Source organism: Tripterygium wilfordii, chromosome 8 (assembly GCF_013401445.1).
Source record: "Tripterygium wilfordii isolate XIE 37 chromosome 8, ASM1340144v1, whole genome shotgun sequence".
NCBI lineage: Eukaryota > Viridiplantae > Streptophyta > Magnoliopsida > Celastrales > Celastraceae > Tripterygium > Tripterygium wilfordii.
The window spans coordinates 2,351,007-2,374,611 of record NC_052239.1 but is presented as its reverse complement, the minus strand read 5'-3'; the positions used below and the strand labels follow the sequence as shown (position 1 = coordinate 2,374,611).

Below are 23,605 nucleotides of genomic sequence, written 5' to 3'. Positions count from 1 at the left end.
TTCTTTCTTATGAAACGATGACGTTTCTACTGTTGTCTTCTATTTACTCCACTATTTACCACCCTTGTTTCAGTTGTTTGTCAAATTTAACAGTCACCATGTTCTTGACGAGAAATAACGCCTCGTGTAACTCATTACGAATGGGGGTGCCTGCTGTGTCTACTGCAGGCAGTGGAACTATTGGTCATTAGATATGCTTTTTGACATTAAAAACATTGCGGGTCTCACACTTGAAAATATATCTAAGGATCGCAGTGGAACAGGAACTGTCTGCAATTTTAGAGTTAATGACTCAATATTATCGCGTCGTCGCACGAACACTTCCATGGTTTCTTGCATCGTGATTGAGTGGCTTCTTGTGGTGGGCCCTCTGAATGAGTTACTCTGCACCAAGGCATAGTGAATGATTGGTGAGTCCTCCGTAACTTTTATTGCGTTACAAGTCTTTGATAATCTTTAGCGTACTTCAACGACGAAAATGATAAAAATCTCAGTAAACAATTAATATCGTAGTAATCTCAGATGTTGAGTTAGATGCACAAAATTCAAGTAAATTTGTGTGCTCTATATCTCAAGCATGATGCACATTAAATCTTTTATTTATAACTCAGAAATCAATATAACTGGAATATTAATTGTTGATATCCCTATCATAACTATTTAAACAGTATAAATAGGCCCACAACTCATTTTTCAGCTTTCAACTTGGCTTAGATGCTACTCAAGTTGAGGGTCCAATAATGTTGTTTGATTAATGGCCACAAAAGTTGAAACCTCAAATTCATCAAAACATTTTGGGGTATTCTAGGACAAGGGTGTTTTTTTTTTTTTAACCTTTCTACATCATGATGAGTGAATATCAAGAAGGATTGACGGTTCCTATTTGTTCATGATCTTATAATCTTATCTTTAGATAAAGCAAGTTGCTTTAGGTTTGGACCCACCGTACTAAACCTCGTTTTCTTTTTCTTGTTAGACCTTTGCAAATGCTCTCGAAAGCTACATGATCCCAATTTATTAAACAAAAAGAAGGCATGTGATAAGGTTTGTTTGTTTTGAAAGGGAAATAATAGGAGAGATACCAATTTCCCATGTATTATATGAGTCAAATAAAAACGCGTAGAGTGACACATGAACACCACATAGTTTGTGTGGATGCAAAAGCTTACCTTTCTTACTCTTGACATTTCGATTCAACTAGGTAGACCCTACTCATACCCGCATGTATTTTAATTCGAGAAATAATTTTATCTCACTCATTCGAATACATAACCTTCCAGAGTGAATGCTCAAATAGCCATATAAAACACTCTCTCCCCCAACAAAATAGGTTATGGGTTTTTTTTGGGAGTTAGGATTATTTCTAAAATAAATACGTGTGAGCCTGATGAGGGTACAAAACATACAATACGTAGATGGATTGAGATGTCAGGTAAGAAAACTCGATTTCCTTGATTGATCACCGAATTACTCATACCTACCGAGATCAAAACAAAGTTGCCGATGCCCTTGCATCTTTAGGTCGACTATCAGCTTCTACTTGTATTGGCCTGAAAATTGTTCCAGAGTCCATTACCTATCTTTATGCTTTCTGAATGTAATCCTGTTTAATCTTAATGAAATTTCCTTAAAAAAAAAGAAAGAAAGATTTGGGAAATCTTAAGATGATTATCATTCAAAGTCTTCGAGACTGCATGCATTGACAAATTCAAAGTTGGGGGACTCCAGTTAGATATCGTATTTAATCTCTGATATTTTAAAAATGTATTGTTATTAAACTAATAGCTTTGAGACAAACAGGCCTTTTACATTATGTCTTTTTTTAAAAAAAATTTATAAATGTGTAAGATTTAACATGACGAATATAACAATGCATTTTTGTGTTCAGAACAAAAATTAAATTCATCATAATCGAGCATGACAATCATAGACCATCAATATAATCTCGAAATATTTGATATTTTAATCACGATGAATTTGAATTTTTTTTGAACGAAAAATAATATCATTCAAGTCATTATGTTAAATATTACACATTTATAATTTTTTTGGTCCATCAATCTCCCCAAATAAAAAAGGAAAAGAATCGAAAAAACCCCTGAACTTTAACAACTTGATCGATTGAGCCTCGAACTTCATTTCGGATTAAACAAGCACCTGAACTATTATGAAGAGTTGTCATTAGCCCTGGGTCACATTTGTCATCCAAGATCGTTGATGTGTTTACTAGAGACGGTTTTAACTCGGAAAATGTGACACAGAGCTAACGGTAACTCGGTAAAATAATTTAGGGACTTGTTTGATCTAAAATGAAATTAGGGGCTCAATCGATCTAATAATCAAAGTTCAAGGGCCTTTCGATTATTCTTCCAATAAAAAACAAAAAGAAATTGTCAGTCACAGCCGCTGCACGTGCTTTAACTTGTGTGCTAAAGTTTGTCCATGAAAATCACGCCATCAATAGTGCTTGGTCTCCTCTTTTTTATCTCTCAAGCTTTTTAATTTTTACCTTAAAAATCATAGAAATAAATTATGTGTAAGGGAATTCCCATGTGTGTGCTTTGTTGGTTTTTATATAATTTATTAATAAAATTAATTATTATGTAAAACAAGAAACTAATTACACCTAACCATTTTTTTGTTCTTTTATCCCCAACAGTTAAACCATGGTTACTTTTTGATTCTAATCCTTTTCACTTAACCATGGTTCCATTTATATGCAGTTGGGATTTGGGATTTAGAGAGCACAAAGAAAGCCCTCTCCGCCTCCCTCGTCGTCTCCGACCTCTCTCCCTTTCCTTTTTTTGTCTTCATTTTTGCTACAAATAGAAACCAGATTCTTAAAGCTCTCATTTATTGTTGTTTTTGAATTCCGAACTTTGACTGATAATTTTCTTTTCTCGGAACATTTACGGTGCCTGAGAAGTCTTGAGTCTCTTACTTGGCTTCCTCACCCAACATGAACTGAATTTGCTTCCTGTAACTGGTGTGTATTTTTTCTTCCAATTCTCTTGTTTATTGGATAATTTTAGTGTATTGTTTCTGGGTTTTTATGTTACTCGGTTTTAGAGCTCCAAGATCTGAAAATATTGTGGGCATGCGGATGTGTAAGGCCATTCTTGTCGGATTCGTTATTCGGTTTAATGCATTGGATTTATCTGTATAACGGTGTGTGAGGAGATTTTAGGGGAAGGTTTGATCTGGGTTTTGAAATTTGAAGCAATTAGTTTTGTGGGTAGAATTTGTTTGGGTGTTTGGAGATGAAGATTGAAGTGGGTACGGTCGCTTTAGGGTGGGGCGACGATGACAAGGACATGGTTGCTGCCGTTTTGGGGACACGAGCTTATGATTACTTGATTTCGAACCCAGTCTCTAATGAGAACCTCATATTGACATCGGGAAGCGATGAGAATATGCAGACCAAGCTCTCCGATCTAGTCGAGCAACCCAACTCTTCCAATTTCAGCTGGAACTACGCGATCTTCTGGCAGATTTCGCGGTCCAAGTCTGGTGATTGGGTATTGGGATGGGGAGATGGGTCTTGTAGGGAACCCAAGGAAGGAGAACAGTCACCTGCCATGAGAACTCTGACTCCCAGGTTTGATTATGAAACTGAGCAGAAGATGAGAAAGAGGGTGCTTCATAAGCTCCATACATTATTTGGGGGCTCTGATGAAGATAATTATGCTTTGGTACTGGACAGGGTTACTGATACTGAGATGTTCTTTCTGGCATCCATGTATTTCTGCTTCCCTCACGGACAAGGTGGTCCTGGGAAGTGTTTTGCTTCAGGGAAGCATTTTTGGATCTATGATGCATTGAGATCGGGTACAGAGTATTGCCTAAGGTCATTTCTTGCTAAGTATGCTGGTATCCAGACAATTGTATTGGTGCCAACGGATACCGGGGTGGTTGAATTGGGGTCAGCGAGATCTTTACCGGAAAACTCACAGTTGGTGCAGTCAATAAGGTCATTGTTCTCGTCCAATCCATCGCCACAGATTAGTGTTGATAGGCCAGTAGTTGCTGGTGTGCCAGGGGTGAATGAAAAGAAGGATGTCAATTCCCAATTTTCTCATTTGGGGATAGTGGAGAGAAGGGATGGGGTTTCGAAGATTTTCGGGCAGGACTTGAACAATTTAGCTCATTTTAATGCTGGTCGTGTTCATCCCCATTTTAGGGAGAAACTTGCAGTGAGAAAGATGGAGGAGAGGCCTTCATGGGATGCTTACCAAAATGGGAATAGGCTTGGAGTTACGACTACTCGAAATGGTCATCATGGCTCAAATTGGGCGCAGAGTTATGGCATCAAACAAGGGACTGCGGCGGATATCTATAAGAATGAAACTTCTGTAAACAATCTACAAGACCTTGTTAATGGGGTCAGGGAAGGGTTTCGGCGTAATAACTTCCAGTCACAGAAGCAGGGTCCAATGCAAATTGATTTTTCAGGGGCTACTTCAAGGCCACCTGTGATTTCTATGCAGGTTAATGCAGAATCTGAACATTCAGATGTAGAGGCTTTGTGTAAGGATGAGGGGCCAGGCGCAACTGATGATAGGAGACCCCGGAAACGAGGCAGGAAGCCTGCAAATGGAAGAGACGAACCACTTAATCACGTCGAGGCTGAAAGGCAGCGGAGAGAGAAGCTTAATCAACGGTTTTATGCATTGCGAGCTGTGGTGCCGAATATATCAAAGATGGACAAAGCTTCCTTGTTGGGAGATGCCATTGCTTATATTAATGAGCTTCAGGCAAAGCTCAAGGCCATGGAAGCAGATAGAGGGACATCAAATGCTTCTTCTTTTGAGGGAACTCCTAATGCAGAAAATCATTTGCGGCCTGCTGATGTTGATATTCAAGCTTCCCATGATGAGGTTATTGTAAGGGTGAGCTGCCCGTTGGATTCACATCCTGCATCGAGAGTCATCCAAGCATTGAAAGATGTGCAGATCAGTGTGGTTGAGTCGAAACTCGCCACAGCTAACGATACTGTGTTTCATACATTTGTTGTCAAGTCTCAAGGATCCGAGCAGCTCACAAAGGAGAAGTTGATTGAAGCAATTTCCCGCGAATCCAAAGCCATATTGCCATTGTCAACATCAATTGGGTAGCACACTGATCGCAATTCACCATAGTCCATAAAGGGTAATATCCTTCGAAGAACCTATTTGGATGCTTCTTCAGAGGTTTTTGGTACACACATCAAAGAGATCAGTAGATAACTGCTTATTAACCAAAATAGGACAGCAAGTTTTCTATTGTTGTTTATAGTATACATATTCTGTTACAACTATATTTTTGCAAGGTGAATTAAATTTACCAGTCCTAACCAACAACGATCGTTGGTTACTAGGCAACTGATAAATTTCTTTGGCGTATTAGCGTTGTTTCTATACATTTCTTTCTCACTAATTCTGTGCATCACCAGCCAAGTTAATCTTATCAATATAAGTGAGTTCCCTGTGTCACTGCACCTCTCTTTTTTTCCATTGCCATGGAAACTCTCTTGTATTTTGCCTAATATTCCCAGTCTTGCAAAAATCTCTTCAGAATAAAGTCCAGTTTCATTTGTTAATCACCAGTGCTAACTTTTTTATTAGATGGTTGAATGTTGCACATTTTTGCAGTGTTTACTATTTTCTGCTTTTGACTAATATGGCCATTGTTGTTACCTGATTGAAAAGGAAGGAAGGAAGGAAGGAAGGAATATTGTGACAGAGTCTTCGTAGTTTCTGTTCGAGCTTGCATCTTTCCTTTCTAACTTGTGTTTGACCGAAACTGGTTAAAGACTCCATTCCATTATTAGTCTGCTTGGCTTTTGGAATTTCATACATTCTTATTAGATTCTCAGTTTCTTTTTTCTTTTGCTTCTCTGTTGTCGCTGCTACCAGATTGAATTTTCTTGCAATTTCAGGCCACATTCCTTTTATATTCTGCTTCATATAAAGCAGACTGAGGTATCTCTCAAGTCTCTGCCAAGGGTATCTCTCAAGTCTCAACCTTGGCAGAGAGAATTTTGTGGGGGGAGAGAGTGAAAAATTGAAGAGAGAGAAGCAAGAATGTCTCTGTAACCCAGAATCAAAAGTAAAAGAAAATAATGTCAGTGGACTTGGTACGACCAAATGAAGCTGCGGTGGCGGTGGAAGTCATGGAATTCATGCTTACAAGAAGTTGCAACACAAAAAGAAAAGTCGGTTGTTAGGTGTAGAAAAAAAAATAAAAATGAAGAGCATATTGCATGAGAAGACCCGTCTTGCATGGTTTGCACATGTGGTTTGAACAAGTCTGCACCGTCCTTCATTCGCTTCTCCAAATTTGTCAACACAAATTTCACAAAATTAAAAAACCATGTCCATTTTCATTGAGTGGTTGGGGCTGCTGCGATATTATTGGTCCGCTTCTGTACTGGACATGAGATCTTTTGATTCTAGCTTGCTAGAGTAGGAGTATTTGATCCTAGAATGCTATTTTCATTGAGTGGTTGGGGTTGCTGTGATATTATTGGTCGATTTCTGTGCTGGATAAGAGATCTTTTGATTCTGGCTCGCGGGAGTAGGAGTATTTCATCTTAGAATGCGATGATGTGTATTGCGAGCAATTCCTTTAATGTTTCAATCACTACTTGTTTTGGTCCCCTACATTTGGTTCGCCATATTTATATTATTTGTGTGGCTTGTCAATTCCTTCAAGGCTTCAACGGGGCGGTGTGGTTGGGTAATTGAAGGGCACTAGTAGTGGCATGTGATGGGTTTTATTATTGGCCTCAAGATTTTCATGATAAACATTTATTTCAGCTTAAACTTAAATTAATGGAGGGCCAAGGGTGGACCCAACATAAGGAAATTTAGGGTTCTCCTGCTTCAATTTGAAGTCTAGACCTCACTCTAGTCAATGCATGCGTTGCCTTTTTTTTTCTTTTTTTCTTTTTTGTTGTTAGAAGTCTTTTTGAGAAAGACATTTCTACAATTTGACCATCCAGAAGACTAGAAAAGCCATTAAGATGTTTGTTTGTTATTCTCTCTAATTCAGGAATTTCAAGTTTGGCTTTGGCAGTGAAAGAGAAGATAATACTGCTTCAATACAAGAAATATCCGAGCCGGGGAAAATCAGGGGATTTAAGTATTCGGGATTTAGATAAATCTAAGACACATGGTTTCTCCTCATAAAAGAATGGGATTAGTAGGATGGAGAAACAAGAAAAGAAAAGAAAGTAATTGCTGTCACAAGTACTAGGCTTAGGTATTATATACAAATGTTTTCTTTGTTAAAACCCCATACCCGTCCAATAATTTCGGCGTTATTATTGGTATGGGTTTCAGCCTGGTCTTATGTGCCATCAATGTGGAGCGGATTGAGTTTGCTGTCTGAATTTATAGTTGGCCTAACTGTTTGAGGAATATGTTAAACTGGAGAATTATGGGTTACGGAAAACAAAAAGTGTTCTTTGTCAAAATATGAGTAGGGATGGCGTGATTAATTTAAAGAAAATTGGGTGAGCTTATAACACAACATCGAAGGAAACGGCCTTGGAGTTGGTCACTGGGCTGTTAGTCAACTAATAGCTCCATTCCTTTGAGTGAGAAGCAGGTAACCTTTTTATGCCATTATTGTCCCAAATGTTCTTTCTAACCATACGTAACAATAAAATACTCGAGTAACATATGCGCAAGTAAGAATAATTGATGTCAACGATCCGTGCTAGGCCCAGCCCAATCAAAGGTAATGGGCTGGATTGGGTTCCCGGCCCACGCTGGCCGGCCTGTCAAAAATTAATGGTGCAGTGATTTATCACATAGGTTTTATCCATTATATTTTTATAGGTTTCAGTTTTGAAATTGAACCTTGCAAGTTGCAACAACACAATGCCTTCTGATTTTTATTAAAAAAAGGCTGAGCCTAATAAAAAGCTGGGCCCATTGGCCCTGGGCCCTAAGCATGTCGGGCCAGATGTGGGCCACCTGTGGCCCGGTCGGGACACACATGAGCCCATGACCTTATACAGTTATACTGAACCCAAAAGATTGTTGCTTTCAACATTAAAACCATAGATTAAGGCATACACAAAATGTCCTCTGGATGTTGATATTGGTGTTGCTTTTACTTCATGAAACTCGAAAATTTAAAGGTAAGGATGTCTAGGATTGGGTTTTTCCGATCTTTTTCATAAATTCAACCGATTAAGCGATCAATTTTTTTATTCGATTTTTAATGGAGAAATGCGTATATATTTTTTTTAAAAACCGATCAATCGGTTTGATTACGGTCAATTTCGATTTTGACAGTTTTTTTAGGTAGAATTTCATTAACACACTACAGCAATAAACTATTATCAGCACTATCAGCAGGGAATTGGGGCCCTCAGACACCAACCCAAAACAACTAATCCTGTCGGGTAGTGACTGATGATCGGGGTTGCAGTGGTGCCACTCTATCCAAACGCGGTCTTGGTCAATAGTACTCGAGCAATAACCAGGTCGGTAGCAGCTGACCAGCAGTGGCCAAATTGATTGAAAGTAAATCTGAAATCCGGCTGGGAGACCCAGTTCAACTGTTTCGTCAAAAAAAATTAACCACCAATGAAGCAATAAAGCAAGTCAGTAATGATAAAGATAATCACTGTTTCCTTTCATTATTCGCTTATCAAACATTTCTATTGTTTTTTCACCCTCTCATGGTCCTGCAAGTGTAACCGTTCGATGTTGATCAACGGACACTCGCAGATTCGGCGGTGACCTCTGAAGAAAAGAACCCTTTTTTCAGATATAGAAGATTTACAGATTCCATTTTTGTTTTCCGTCCATCCTTGGAAAAATAAGGATCATACCCAACAACCATGAAAACCCAAGTATTTGATTATTTGATTTCTGGTCTCTAGTCGGTCTATCTCTCTCCTGGGTCCAGGACATGCAGAAAGGGATCAAACCCATCAAGGAATAGCCTTGAGATTTCGGATAATTTGGTCTGTCTCTTCTTGGGATTGTCGTATTAATGGAGATGCAGAATATTGAATGTGTGCCATCCACGGATGTGATGGATGAGGATGAGATCCATCACCACCATACCCAGTTCCCTTCAATATCGGTTTCAAAGCCTCTCGGCAATATTCTGTCCCCGGGAATTCTTTCCGGCACCACCAGTGTCCACGAGCTTCTCGAATGCCCAGTTTGTACCAATTCTATGTACCCGCCGATTCATCAGGTCTGCCCTTCACAATTGGGTTAATTCTTTTGCTCTTTTATTTGTATCTCAAATGTGTTGTTAGATGCCAGAGATTGATGTGTATTGGTTTCCTTTAGGGTTGGCATTCAGATTATTATTTTTTTGTCAGAATCCTGTTCTGGATTTTGTGTTAGATCTGTCTATTTATCTTTGTATTAAACTACCTGATGGCATGATGTCTATATGTTGTTGATTTGAGTTTGATCTTGAAGATTAGATTGATAAACCCTATGAGGTGGGTTGGGGGTCGCGGTTTTGGATTTATATTGAGCGTGTAATCAAATCTATTTCATATTTGGCCCATATAGGGGTGAGATCAAGTGATCATTTGCTAGTTTCCCTGCCACCCTATATACAATATGGTTGAGTCCCTTGTGTCACCAGTTAGAATAATTCTACACCACCTCATTTTTAGGAGTACCTTTTGAATTTAGAATAATTGCAGTAAGTGCAACAGTTGTCAAGTGTGATAGTTTCTACTTGAGGATGTGGTTATGTTCATGCTTGGTGTTACTTTGTCAAGCTAATTGTTTCCCAAGTCAAATTCTCTTCTTGTGTTCAATCTGCAAATTCGTGAAAGGAATCACACTGATTCTTTGTCCCTTCTTCTTTGCTCCTTCGCCACTAGGAATTATTTCTTTAGTGGGTGAGTTTAAAAGTAAAGCACTTGCTAATCAGGATAGGGCTTAAGATGATTATTTTGAAATTTGCTTTAGTGGTGAGTACAGGCGAATATGTGGCCAGTGGTTTAAGTTTAATTGTAGGCATTTTGGTGGATGGAAGTATTTGGTGGTTTAAGTTTTGAGTAGGAATTTTAATATGTCTATAAGGTGGCTGACAAAAGGGTGTCAACTGGAATTTCAGGGCAGCTGGTACCGAGGACGTGGCCAAATGGTGGATTAGCATTTGTTGAATGACTCATTATGATAGATGGGGAAACACTTTAGATTAGAATATGGTAATCAAAGATAAGTTACGGGGATTTTCCAGAAGTGCCGACAATGACATGAATTTTGGCCCTTTGTTTAAGGTGTCTAATACAGAATATTTATGATTTAATGGGCGGGGATTTAACACTCGTCATGATTTTATTGTTGCAAAATTAAATATGAAGGAGAACAAACAATAGCTTCTGGGCATCATCATGGATTCTTTTAGCTGCCCTATTTAAGGTCCCATAGGCATCTTATAATCCTAGAGAGTGCTTCTTAGTCAATTTTAATTTGTTCCGAAAGATGTTACAGAAACATATTTAGCATGTGCTCCTTGTTGTGTGTGTTCCAACTATTTGGTGATAGGACAACTTCCAAAACCGCATACTGAGAAAATAGGGAGTAAGGTATTCCTTTTATATTGAACTCGATAAGAATAATTCCATTTACATTCTTATTCCTAAAAGGTAATGGTCAAGAAGTTAAATAATAATTACTGTGAATTGATGGTATTTGTGTACGTATTCTGTGACGGACACTTTCTGACGTTTCCTTTACTATAATAGTTTATATTCTAAACAACAGACTGTTCACTCTTATTTGTCTTACTCTTGTCCTTTGAGAACCTTAACTTCTGCGAATCTAAAAGTTTTAACTTGCAAGTGACGCAAAGCATATTTGAAATACAGTTCAATAAAATGAGTAGACCCAAGATATGAGTCGTAGATCGATGTTACAGCCATATCCTATACCCTGAGTACAATCCTCGAACAAATTTATTGCCAACATTATTGAGCTTTACCATGTACCTTCATCATCAAACTCTTAGCAAGGTACCTTGTGCTTAACAGTGCTTAACACTTAGAGTGCCAAGTAAACAGAACTTTAGCCTAGTAACTGGAAGATATAGACTTATAGAGCACCATGCCATCCCAAATAGTCCTGTATAGAATCTAGTCAGTATTTGCAACTTCTTTTTCTGTTTGACAATTTTTCTCCTCAGGCTTTTTTTGTTGTCTATATCACATTATTCTACCAATTTTCATAATAAAAGAATCTACATTTCAAGTGGAAATTCTATAAATGGCACTCCTCAGGCTCTCGATCTTTTTTACTCAGACCTTCCAAAGTTGGCCTCCTTTCACCATTGTAATCACTTTAACACTTTGCTTCTTATATTTTTGAGTTTTGGTTTAAATTTTATAATGTCTGCAACAATCTATCATAACAGCCTCTAGAATCATGAAATCGTTAATCAAATTTCCTAGTACTTAGAATAAGTCTAGTCCTAGTCATCCAATATAAAACAAGAAATCTTAGTATGCCTGCTGCCTTCTTGCGTTCTTGTTGCGACCTGATTACCAAGGTTGCACAACCTTCTTGGCATATCCAACAGAAAATGTTGAAAATAGAACAAGAACATCATTCCCTAATACTCAACTGCTCCAGTATCCTATTTCATTTTGTAAAGGCCATTTCTCCTAGAACTGTCTATGTCGTTTTTCTCCAATTGCATATCTGACTTAAATATTCTTCTATCTTTGTGTTGGTGAGGGTCAGTCTCTTTAGTTGTTTTATAGAGGATGGCTGACACAGCATGTGAGCTTGCTAGAAAATTTCGACTTCTGTAAAGCATTGTTCATGATTTTAATTATATGATATGCTTTATTGCACCATGGAGAATCAAAGAGGTCGCTGCAGAATGATAATGTTATTGTCTAGTTTGTACATTTTACTGACTTTGGATTGTAATGGCTAATCATTGGCACATCACAATTGAATTAAAGCTAATTGAAGCCTGTTTGGCTGTATTATGAGTTGGGAAACGTGAATTGTTATTTGCTTAAAGCTTTCACTGATAAAGTGATTTGTGGAAGAGAACCAGCATTAGGTCTTTGATTTTTGGATCTTAGTTCTACGTGGTCAGTCATATTGAAGAGGCTGTAAACAGGGCTATGTTTGTCATCATCATCCAAGCCTTTATCCCAAAAGTTTGGGGTCGGCTACATGAATTTATGAGAAAATCAATTGGATACACGTAGTTGATTTGTTTCCGCCATTCATTCCTATCTAGGATCATACTTTCATAGACTCCTATTGAATTTATATCATTTCTTACTACTTCAAGTTATGTCTTTTTTGGGTCTTCCTCTTCGCTTTATACTCTCTCCAACACAAATTCTCTCAATTTCCTTACAAACATAGCTATCTCTACTTGGCTATGTTTGTAAATGAGCAAATTGGTAATTAAAAACATCGTGAATATCTTTTGATATGAAAGCTTTTAAAAGAAAGTGTAGGAAGTTTTATTTCTTGTCTTGGGAAGGGCTTTAAGGATTCAGTTTATCAAGAGGTGCCTGTTAAAGGTTGTTGAAAATGGTTTCAGTACAAGAAATAAAGTGAAGGGCTTGCACTGGGTAGTTTCTTACATGAGGTCTTTACTCGTTCAGGTCTAAACTTATGACTATGGGTAAATATACTCGGTCGGTTAACCACATGCCATATTCTTACGTGAACTCTGTCTCCAGTGATATTATTCACTTTAGAAAATAGGGGGATGGAAAACCAACATATTAGTGGAAGATGTCAATGCGCTTAATTGATTGAGTATTGATATCGGTCAAGTTTAGTGTTGCTTATTTTGATACTGGTCTAGTTTGTTTTTTCTTCTTTTTCATGCGAGTCAGCTCATTTTTGTTCATATTTCACACTTCTTTTTTTCTTATGAAATAATTCTGAATTCTGTAAAATAGGGCAACGCCAAACTCAAGTTACTATCACTTACTGAGAGTAGCCCCAAGATCTAGCTTTAAGGTTTTCTTAAAAGAATTGCTCAAAGATATTGGCTGATGTCACAATACTAAATTGTTGTTTTCTGTGCAGTGCCATAATGGACATACGCTCTGTTCAACCTGTAAAACAAGGGTGCATAATAGGTGCCCCACCTGTAGGCAGGAGCTTGGAGATATAAGATGTCTAGCATTGGAGAAGGTGGCTGAATCACTCGAACTGCCTTGCAAGTACATGTCACTTGGATGCCCTGAGATATTTCCATACTATAGCAAACTCAAACACGAGTCCTTGTGTAACTTCAGACCATACAACTGCCCATATGCTGGATCAGAGTGTTCTGTTGTTGGGGATATCCCCTTTCTCGTTGCTCATTTGAGGGACGATCATAAGGTGGATATGCATTCGGGATGCACTTTTAACCATCGTTACGTCAAGTCGAATCCTCGTGAAGTGGAAAATGCTACATGGATGTTAACTGTAAGTGTGTGATCATCCTTTTCAATTTCTCATGTTATGGAATGCCCGGGATCCAATATAGGAAGGACATATACATGCGGGATTTTGTCTGTTTAGCTACAGAAGCATATAGAATTGAATTGATAACTGCGATTGTGTGCATTTATTGGGGTCAAGATCCTTCCGAAAACATATAGAATGTATTAACCGTAGTGCTGTGAATGGTAAGCAATTGATACCTGCTTGCATGTTTTTTTTTTTAATTTATTATTGTCAGGTATTTCACTGCTTTGGTCAATACTTCTGTCTCCATTTTGAGGCTTTCCATGTCGGGATGGCTCCTGTTTATATGGCATTCCTCCGTTTCATGGGTGATGAGATAGAAGCCCGGAACTACAGCTACAGCCTGGAGGTGGGAGGTAATGGCAGGAAACTGATTTGGGAAGGCACTCCAAGAAGCATAAGAGATAGCCACCGAAAGGTTAGGGACAGCCATGACGGCCTCATCATACAGCGTAACATGGCCCTCTTCTTCTCTGGCGGGGATAGGAAAGAGTTGAAACTACGAGTTACGGGTCGGATATGGAAAGAACAGCAAAATCCAGAAGGCGGGGCGTGCATACCCAACCTTTGTAGTTAGCAGTCTTATCTCTCTCTCTTGTGTGTGCTGAATTTCTTCTTGTGGTAATAATACATACATATATTTGAGAATCCTTGTACTCTTGTTGAACTGGACGCTTGACCTTTTATAAGTTGTCAATAAGCTTCCTTTCTCATTTGCCAGACTTGGATTCCTGCCATTTTAATGAAGTTTCAGATATACAGCCTATTGTAAATGGTGGGAATATTTCAAACTGTAATTTGATTTTTGTTTGCGTCTCTGGACCATCTATTCACTGTTATGCTGCCTCTGGCCATGGCCAATATATATATTGTTTGCCTCTAGACAGACGAACATGTGACTTAGGGGTGACTGGTCAAAACTGCCGAAGTTTTGTGCATCCTCTAGCCATGGCCAATAGATTGCTTGCATCTGAACAGAGGTATGTGATTCGGTGGTAGAGTTGTAGGAAGGAAGCCTGGCAATAACAATTGCAGAAGCTTCGTGCACGGATATTGTTTACTTTTGAGCCCACCACTGAGGCCCATTACATGGTCATGTTTTCACATAACCCTCTTTCCCGTGGCCTGTTACTGCATTAATCAATCAAAGCTCGAGGTCCATGGGCTTTTTACGGGCTTGTACTAAATTCCAGCCATCTTGTCCCTAGAATTCCATAGTCCATCATCCTCTCCCTCAAGAACAACAAACAACAGGCCCAGCAACTGGGATTCACAAGTCACATATTTATTCATTTTGTCCTAACCAGAACAGACACAATTGTCAACTAAGAAAACAATGGAACCATTGTCATAAAAAAAACACACGAGATTTTGAAAGAATTGAAGGAAATTTTCGTCTTCAAACCAACCTTATATAAACAGTCTGAGGAATAAAGATGGTGCATGTACATATGCACAACTATATACCAAACTTTTATGCAATACTTCTGTTAAGATAACCCTCCACCAATCTCATCAAGGTGATGATCCATGATTTGAGATACAGTTTCCAGGAAACAAGCTTCACTTGTGCCGGGAAGCATTGATTCTAGCGCTTCGTGAACAATCTCCTCGATCACAGATTCCTTGTTCACGTTCTGTCTGCACATTATGCTTCCAATGGCAAATGGAGTGAGCCCTCTTTTTGCCCCCTTCTTCAGCAGCATGGTGGAGATTCGAAGTGTACGGGCACTTTCAAGGGGAATGTTCCATCCATGGAACTTCAGCAGAGCAATATCTTCCTCGGCGTCCAATGATTTAATGTAGTCAACGATCTCATCGGAGTAAGGTTGCCGAGCTTGAGGCCAATATAGCCAATCAAATGTGCAGTCTTCAAACTGCAGAAGCAACAAAGATGAGTTAATAACAATCAAAGAAACATTTAACAGACCAAAGAAACAAAAGGAAAAAAGGTTAGAATTAAGTGCTGTCGAAATGCCAATAAGCATTTCTCTCATGATAAACTTCCTCTTTCTCTAAAGTAGAAATCAGAAAGGAACATTCTGATTGAAATCTATTTCATTCTGGACTCTGGAGTATGGAAACACAAAACAAACAACAATACCAGCCAGAATTGGAAAGCATTTTCCGAGACACTAAAACACTGACAACAAAATAAAGAATAATGTGCAAATCGCAAGTATTGGTACCGATTTGACATAAGAAAGACGGCATCATACAAAAGCTATGGCTTGAGATTGAATACAGTCCAAATAGAAATAACATTCTTAGCCAATGGCATAACACATGCATATCATGCTGACAAACACACACTAAACACCAGTTAAAAAACAGAAGCATTAGAATTTAGAATACTAAAAATCTCAAAGAGGTATACTTACACTTTCAGGCAAGCAGTAACCATGATCAATTGGAATCAGCTTCATATTGCCATCTTCGTCTTTTCCCAATAAAATATTCCCAGCATGCCTATCTGCATTAGCCAATCTTATATCCAATACAGAAATCTTGTGCACTTCCTGCACTGGGAAAGCACCAGGACCCATATCCTCACAACTCCCGCTATTCTCCATGAACATCTGCAACGACCCAATCTTAACTTTCAAATCTCCTGGATGGTTGAATCCTTTATGCAAACACTCGACCATAATAGTGGGAGGGACACCAGCAAAACCCTTCTCACCAAAGAATGAGCGGCATCCACTCCTTGGATGATCCAAAACATAAGCTGCAACTTCCCTCAAAGCTCCTTCCCCCACTCTTGTGCCCTTCTTTAACCCTTCGCTACTTTGAGATAAAGGCAACCCACGAGGATTGTTCATGGCATTGGGTTCCTCGTCGATTGGCTTAAAAACAGAAACAAACTTTTGACCTAATGAATCCTGCATGAAGTAAGCTCCTCCTGTACCTTCCATGGACCTGATTGGAGAGTTCGCACAGTATAATCCATCAGAGGTAGCATCAATCATATCCCAAATGAATGAAGGCAATTCGATCTTGGGATTGATTATGATTGGCTCCAACATAAAATCCCTATCAGGCGGCTTTCTCGGCACAATCTCTCCATCAAATTCATATCCTCTCCTACAATTTCCTTCACCAACATCATACTGTCTACTACTCTTCTCTCCATCAGCACTGTTGTCTTTGCTTTTATTTGATTGGGGAGCCACAATAGACAGTTCAACTTTCTTCTCAACAGGCCTAGCCCGAACTTTCACAGTTTTTCTTACCAACAAATGTATCACTGCATCATTCTCTTTCACAATATCATCGATAAGCTTCTGGTCCTCAAGCTGCTCTCCGTCACAAACAACTTCCTGCTCATCAAGATCAACCATTCCCTTTTCCTTCTCTGCGATCTGCTGCTTAACATAACCAACATCCCTACCACGCTCCACATGGAATGTAAATTCTTTCCCAGATGTAGTCTTAACTTTAATAACCAAAAGATCGGAGAGCTTAAGAACCAAATGTAGGACATTCCCATCGGTGACCCCATACTCGCGAACAAGGGAGTCACTTCTGGCTAATACTCGTCCCGCACAAATAAGCTTTTGGTTCCTCACCACAAACCCTTTAAAGTTCTGAATTTGCAGTTTCAGAGACTCAATAGAATCGGACTCCAAAACCCGCATTGGCATAATAGATCCCGAAAAGGAAAGATACAGCAAAATAGATTCATCAGGGAAAGACCCAGAATATGAATTCCAATAATCCGGGGACAAAAGGGTGTCACTAACAACAGGAGCAATTGCAACACCAGCAGACGACATTCTTCCTATTTATTTTCAATTTCAACCTTCCTTTTGGTTTCAGGTTAAAATTGAAACAATGTTCAAACCCCTAATTAAAAGAAAATGAAAAAAAAAAAAAAAAAACCTGCAACGATCACAAGAATATATCCATACCTTGTACAATTAACGACCATCCAATTACTAAACCAGATGGTCGAAACAACCCTAATTTCGAAATTTCTACAGAAACCCACAAAAACCCCAGAAATCGAATCCGGAAATCATAACCCAGATAGAAATCTTGACAAGAAATTGATTGAATCCATAGAGATCGCTAAGAACAAGACAAAGAAAAACGGAGAGGGACACAGGATTCTTACCAAACTGGAAGAACCAAAGAGAAAAGCAGGAACCGGAGCTTAAATTGGACACCAAGAATAGCTAATTCGCATATTTGGGGTTTCTGGGAGCGAAGAAAGTTTTTTTATTTTTCGGAGGTCATGATAACAAGACACACACGTGTAGCCACCTGAGGTCCTAAGATGACGCGTTTGTACGACTTTTGACTGTTCAATTTTTAGGGTTTCGAATTTGATTGGGTTGGTGGTGTCATTGCAAAGGTAATAAAAGTACAAGGTATATTCCCTACCCTTTTTTTTAGCATATTAGACTTTTGTACTGAATTCCACTCCAAGTTATTATATATTTTTTATATTCTCTGGAAAAAAAAAAGGAACTCTAAACATGTAAATATTGCTTTTTTTTGTCACCCATATTTTTTTTAATATATTCTTCTTTTTAATATGTAAATAATGCTCAGGCTTTAGTCCAGTGCATAAAACGTTTCCTCTGCCAAAATTGGGAGGTTTATATCAGTCATGTATATCGCGGGGTGAACTTTTATTCGGATAGCTTACTCAACATTGGTTTCGACATGTCTTAAGGAGTGCATTTCTTCTCTGGTCTTTCTGTTGTTATTATTCATTCTCTTTGGGAAGATTTTATAGGGGTTTTTCGCCCAAGATTTTACTTGTTTAACAATATTTTCTTTTATAAAAAAAGAATCAAACTCGCATACTCAAACGCATAAGCATAATACTCTCTTTAATCACCTTTCCTGCTACTAATTATGTTCTCATCCAATGTTTTTTTAAAAAAAAAAAAAAAAAAAAAGTGGCCTCAAAGAAAAAGAAAAAGAAAATCTTAAATAAACACCTTTTTTTTTTCTTCAATTTTTGTGGGCTTTGTCAATGTCAAAAATAATCAAAAAAACCATATAGTCACCAGTGATAGGGCAATTGACCAACTTGGATATAACACTGTAGTAAAACAATTGACCATAATAATATAATATACACAATTGTGTCCTCATAATTACTCCATAAAACACATTTAATTGACATCTAATCCTTACAAAGAAAATGGCTTTTCACTTGAAATTAAGATATGTTAGTATTGAACAGCCAGACCAATTTTTTTTGGAAGGGTTGAAATCTCAACATTGCATTTCATGAGAGCAAACGTTAAACGTAGCGTCACGAAAATAGCCTAAGAAACTACAAACACTGGACGACCTTCGATAACATCAGACTACACTGAACTATTCCCGAATAGATTAAACAAAAAAACTTAGGAACAAAAAAAGTTTTGGATCAAGACTCTTGACTTCCCCTTCATCAAGAGAGACCGATCTCCATTAGATCTAAGATCCGCATCACTGTGCACCAAATAGTATCATCGAAACACACCATATAGAACCGGTGATAAAGAAGTCTCAACATATGGATGAGGTCTAGATTTTGAGTGAAAGAAAACTTGGATCATAACTTTCTTCAACACAAAACAAAGATATGAGAGTAGATCTACATCTGTGGAGGAAGAAGAAAGGCAAGAGGCTCGACAATGTCCTCCACCCCTTCCCCTTCCTCTGGAAATTTTTGTTTGGAAAGTGTAGAGGGAAGCGAGACAGCTAGTTTTTTTCTTAATAATAGTCTATACAGCCGGACCAATTAACACATGGTGGCGAAAGATTTTTAGAAGAAAGAGAGTCAAATCATGGAATGGCAATAACTCTCTCTGCAGTCCATAGAAACAAAGCAGGGTAGTTGAGAAATGAGACTTATTGTGACATACAAGAATGCTGGATAAGCAGCTCCTCAGGTTGCAGCTAAGCAACCTTGACAGCACATATAAGCGATTATCATGCCAAGCAAAGCTCCGGCGAGAACTTGTGATGGGGTGTGACCGAGAAGCTCTTTGAGCTTTCTTTGACTGATAGGGTGCCCCTGAAACAAGTCCTCAATGATCACGTTGAGCACCTGCGTCGTCAAAGCACCAGACTTCAAGTTATTTTTACAGAAAACTAAGTTGGAGCAGTCATTCATTATTCAAATAGAAAAAAGTCTCAAGTTCAAAGGAAAACAAAGCATAAAACTGCATTTCAGCATCAGATGCCTAGCTAAAGTGGCCTGAAGGAAATAGATGCGTATTCAACATTTGCTAGGAACATAACTTAACGATGTTGCCAGATGAACCAAACAAATTACCTGTAAAAGCTTCAAACTTGGAACGTATTGATAAAATTTCATAGTAAATTTGCGTAAACTTAGGCCTTTAATTGAAGATAATACCTTGTGTTTAAAATGCCACAAATAAACATTAAATATCAAGACACCATTCCTGGGAAGTAATAATCAGCACCAAATTACAACCAATAGTGGTTCGAAGGAAAAAGGCAATGTAGTCGACAGAGAAATAAAAGTCAATGCTACTACATATAATTCAATCACTTCTTAGGCACATTCAAAAAGTTGTCTAAGATGGGAGATTGAACTTCTGACTGCATATTCTAAGCCTCTAAAGGTTGAAATTTTTGTATGGAAGTACAAATGCATTATGATTACAATCCTCTATGCGACTTTGCCAAATAGACCAAGTAATTACCTGGAAGAGCTTCTGGCTTCAACTGATTGATAAATGAAATAAATTGCCTTTCTTGGCAAATAAAGACAGGATTTGCATAAATTTGGGCCTTTAATGGAAGAGAAAAAGGCCAACAAAAAGAAACAACTGAGGAAATCTTATAATAGCTACCCATTATATTTAGCATTTTTAACCTCAGACAGGGAATACTAGATTCAATAGAAGAATCAAACTAATTCCTTTTCCTCCCCACATTTTCCCTAACTAAATAGTATATGGGCTCAATAGGAGTAGTGAAGAGTACAACTCCACGTGGGAACCAATGGCGAAAGATAATCAAATTGATTTCCCAGGAAGAATAAGTGCCGAAAGAAAAAACAGGGGGGTGCAAACCTACTGCATAGAATTAGAAAGTGCACAGAAAAGCAACCGAAGAACGACATCATGAAGTTTCTGAACAATGTTAAATCCAGTGAAGTACCACATTATGGTTTCTAAGACTTCTTCAGGGGAAGAAGAGAAAGCACTGACTTGATAGATAAATCAGCTGGCTGAAGTATAATCAAGAGCAAAATTGTATGGCCGAATCGACTGCAAATGACATGCACATCTGTGCATCACGTACAGATTCCAAGTGCGTCATAAGCAAAATTTGACCATTCCTAGACAAAAACTTGAGAGGGGGGGGGGATTAGATCTGAGACCAGCAATCTGATAATAACAAAACGAGTTTGGTCGTGCTGAAGTAGCAAAGAGGTAACTACTTACTACCAAAGAAAACGTGCTTTCAAATGGTAATAGAATGATTTTGGCCTTTCTGATTTGTATTAACTTCGAAGCTAATATAACTGCTTTTCACTCGCCACATTATAGTAACAGAATTTCAATACATGTAAATGCCAAGACGGAAAGACTGGACAAATGTTGCGTCTACTGTTAAACCAGAACACTACATCCTTTGTATGTATCACACAACTAAACCCCAAATCAGCATTACAGTTCGGTGAAACTTTGTAAAGCCTAGAAGACAAGTACACCATGTAAAAGTTGAACATCAAGAAACTCATTGACTTCCATGCATAATTAGCTCCACCTTGAGGGACTAACATAAAGTTCATCTGATCCTTTAACTACCATGATAAGGTAAAGATAATCTGAATAGGCAAGTCTCCAAAACTTCCACCACATAGAGTTCCCAAAATATTTCATAAAAGCCAAGAAACTCAGTCCAAACACCACAGGAATAAAGGTAGACAGTTGAAAGCAACCACAAAATGACAAAATAGATCTTTGCCTCCACAACCAACCACTACAGTTCGTCATAACTATTGACATGCTTAAATCTATCAGAAACAATCAATATTTAGATCAGTCTAGCACAGTAAATGCCACCAATCAAAGAACCAACAGAGCAGGTGAAGATAATCTTTCTAAATGGGACTTGGTTCTAACCAGACCATTGATTCAGTTCAAGCTAAGTTATAGTATCAAAATTATTTACTATACCAGAAACAAAGTAATGCAACCCTCAACTCTGTTACCTTATATACGGTGACAAAACTAGAATCCACATAATGACATAAATACACCACTTCCAGAACAAAAAGGACAATTAAAAAAAAATTCTTTTTTTTTATAAGCGAAACAAAAAAATTCTTACCTCGGCTTGCATTCCAGCATGCCGCCTTACTCCAATAGCATCGTACATAACAATCAAGCTAAACCCTAAACACACTGGAAACAAGGAATCGGCCACTCCATGACAAAGCGCCACTGACGTCGTCAAAGCCGTACACAAAGCGGAATGCGAGGAAGGCATTCCTCCAGAGGCAAAGAGTAATCTCAAATCCCATTTTCTCTCGACAAAGAAATTCAATATAATCTTTATCGATTGCGCCGCCATCCATGCCACTAGCCCCGATACGAACGTCGGGTTCGCAGCCAACGTCGCCACGAAGGGGCTAATCCGGACCTTAGCATTCGTCGTCACACTCAACAACGCAACCCCAAACGTCCCGTTTTGCAAGCAACTGCCGCTGTACTCGTTCAGTGCAGTCTCTGCTTCGGCAGAGTACGCATGTAACTGCGAGACCCATCTCTTGGTTTGTCTATAAGCTATACCTTTGATGTTTTGCAATATTGGAATCACAAACACTAATGGGTTAAGATTAAACCTAACATTACTGAATCTTGATCTTGGGTTTATTGGATTCGAAGGGGTGTTACAGGAGAAGCAAACTGGAGAGCTTTTGAACTTATTGCGATATGAGAATTTGAAGACGAGGTAGTTATTATTGTGGGTTGTGGGGATGAGATTGAGAGAGGTAACAGTGGAGCTTATAGTGAGAGAGCCCATGAGAGGAGGGATTCGTGGCTGGAGTTTCTGAGAGCAGTCCGCATTTCACACGCAGAGACTTCTGGAGAAGGAGCGAATGGGAGGCTTGGGTTTGAGTGAAAGGGGAGGTAGGACCAAGGGAATGACAAGTTTTTGTCTCGATAGTGAAAGAGCCCTTCGTTTTCTCTTTTATTACGCATATGCCACTGGAGCCCGAATACGGCAAGGAATATGCTCCGACTCTTTTCGGAACCCAGAGAATCCAAATTATTGTGACCCTGGGCCTGGGCTTGGGCTTGGGCTTGGGCTTGGGCTTAGGCCTGGGCCCAATACAAACCGTCATAGTAAAGGAAAACTTTAGTCACACCCCACTTTTTACTAAAGACACCCCGTCAACTGAGTTTTACAAGGGATGGTCAACTCAAATTGGGGTGTCTTTAGTAAAAGATAGGGTGTGACTAAAGTTTTCCCATAGCAAATCCTAATTCAAATGGGAAAGGGTGTTGTGGTAAACCACGGAATAAGGAATCGATCCGTTGGAAACTTTCTCGTTTTATCTTACACTTCATTGTCTTAAAGATTGCTAAGCTAATCATTCTGGTTTGCTTAGGATAAAAGCAAAACCCTACAAATTTAGAATGCTTAACCAAAATGAGGTGTTTTTACGGTCCGTAAGGATTATTCTTCATGAACCTGCGTCATTGGCACTTGAACAGTTAGACTTAGAAAACGTGTCTTCTATGTGAGAGAAGCTGGATTTTGCTTATAAATTACTCGGTTGGGTTATGCCAAACCGATGTGAGAGATTTTTAGTCTTGATACTCCCCTACACTTGAGAGTTAGGTAGAGGGATGTCCAACGGGAGCGAGACTTTGCTTCAATACTGTATTGAAATTTTCAGCACAAACACATAAATGGCAACCAGCATATGCCGATGTTGGTTGCCATTATACAAATGCATATTCCATTTGGGGAGTTGTAAAGCTGCTCCACATTGAACTAAACTTAGCATTGCAAACAGATATTAGGGTAGTTTGGGTCTGTCAAGTTGGATGGCTAAACAATGAAGTCTGTTATTAGATACAGGTTTCTCTTACCATTTTTGGGGACAAAAAGAATCTGATCTGTTGAGATTATCATCACAA

The 23,605-nt window shown here is 38.6% G+C and overlaps 4 protein-coding genes across 4 annotated transcripts; 2 read left to right on the top strand and 2 right to left on the bottom strand.

The window, feature by feature from the left end:
- The first annotated feature begins 2,737 nt into the window (after window positions 1–2,737).
- Window positions 2,738–5,578, top strand: LOC120004004 (transcription factor MTB1-like). The gene has a single exon (XM_038853199.1). The coding sequence runs from the start codon at window positions 3,261–3,263 to the stop codon at window positions 5,112–5,114; it is 1,854 nt and encodes a 617-aa protein (XP_038709127.1). The 5' UTR covers window positions 2,738–3,260; the 3' UTR covers window positions 5,115–5,578.
- Window positions 5,579–8,605: 3,027 nt separating this feature from the next.
- On the top strand, window positions 8,606–14,293 carry LOC120003277 (E3 ubiquitin-protein ligase SINAT3-like). Its single transcript, XM_038852189.1, has 3 exons — window positions 8,606–9,201; window positions 13,038–13,424; window positions 13,681–14,293. The coding sequence occupies exons 1-3, from the start codon at window positions 8,992–8,994 to the stop codon at window positions 14,041–14,043; spliced, it is 960 nt and encodes a 319-aa protein (XP_038708117.1). The 5' UTR covers window positions 8,606–8,991; the 3' UTR covers window positions 14,044–14,293.
- Window positions 14,294–14,715: 422 nt separating this feature from the next.
- LOC120003276 (phosphatidylinositol 4-kinase gamma 4-like) lies at window positions 14,716–17,712 on the bottom strand. The gene is made up of 2 exons (XM_038852188.1): window positions 15,848–17,712; window positions 14,716–15,343 (listed from the first exon to the last, which is right to left on the bottom strand). Exons 1-2 carry the CDS (start codon window positions 17,240–17,242, stop codon window positions 14,957–14,959), a joined length of 1,782 nt encoding a protein of 593 aa, XP_038708116.1. The 5' UTR covers window positions 17,243–17,712; the 3' UTR covers window positions 14,716–14,956.
- A 1,295-nt stretch (window positions 17,713–19,007) lies between these two features.
- On the bottom strand, window positions 19,008–22,579 carry LOC120003683. Its single transcript, XM_038852704.1, has 2 exons — window positions 21,786–22,579; window positions 19,008–19,521 (listed from the first exon to the last, which is right to left on the bottom strand). The coding sequence occupies exons 1-2, from the start codon at window positions 22,479–22,481 to the stop codon at window positions 19,360–19,362; spliced, it is 858 nt and encodes a 285-aa protein (XP_038708632.1). The 5' UTR covers window positions 22,482–22,579; the 3' UTR covers window positions 19,008–19,359.
- Between the last annotated feature and the right edge of the window lie 1,026 nt (window positions 22,580–23,605).

Excerpts from the sequence above, each read along its gene's own strand:
- LOC120003276 (XM_038852188.1), bottom strand. The coding sequence starts at position 17,242 with ATGTCGTCTGCTGGTGTTGCAATTGCTCCTGTTGTTAGTGACACCCTT. Across the intron at positions 15,344-15,847 it reads GTTACTGCTTGCCTGAAAGT|TTTGAAGACTGCACATTTGA; the intron begins GTAAGTATACCT and ends TTGCTTCTGCAG.
- LOC120004004 (XM_038853199.1), top strand. The coding sequence starts at position 3,261 with ATGAAGATTGAAGTGGGTACGGTCGCTTTAGGGTGGGGCGACGATGAC.
- LOC120003277 (XM_038852189.1), top strand. The coding sequence starts at position 8,992 with ATGGAGATGCAGAATATTGAATGTGTGCCATCCACGGATGTGATGGAT. Across the intron at positions 9,202-13,037 it reads TGTACCCGCCGATTCATCAG|TGCCATAATGGACATACGCT; the intron begins GTCTGCCCTTCA and ends TTTTCTGTGCAG. Across the intron at positions 13,425-13,680 it reads ATGCTACATGGATGTTAACT|GTATTTCACTGCTTTGGTCA; the intron begins GTAAGTGTGTGA and ends TATTATTGTCAG.
- LOC120003683 (XM_038852704.1), bottom strand. The coding sequence starts at position 22,481 with ATGGGCTCTCTCACTATAAGCTCCACTGTTACCTCTCTCAATCTCATC. Across the intron at positions 19,522-21,785 it reads ATGCTGGAATGCAAGCCGAG|GTGCTCAACGTGATCATTGA; the intron begins GTAAGAATTTTT and ends TTGACGACGCAG.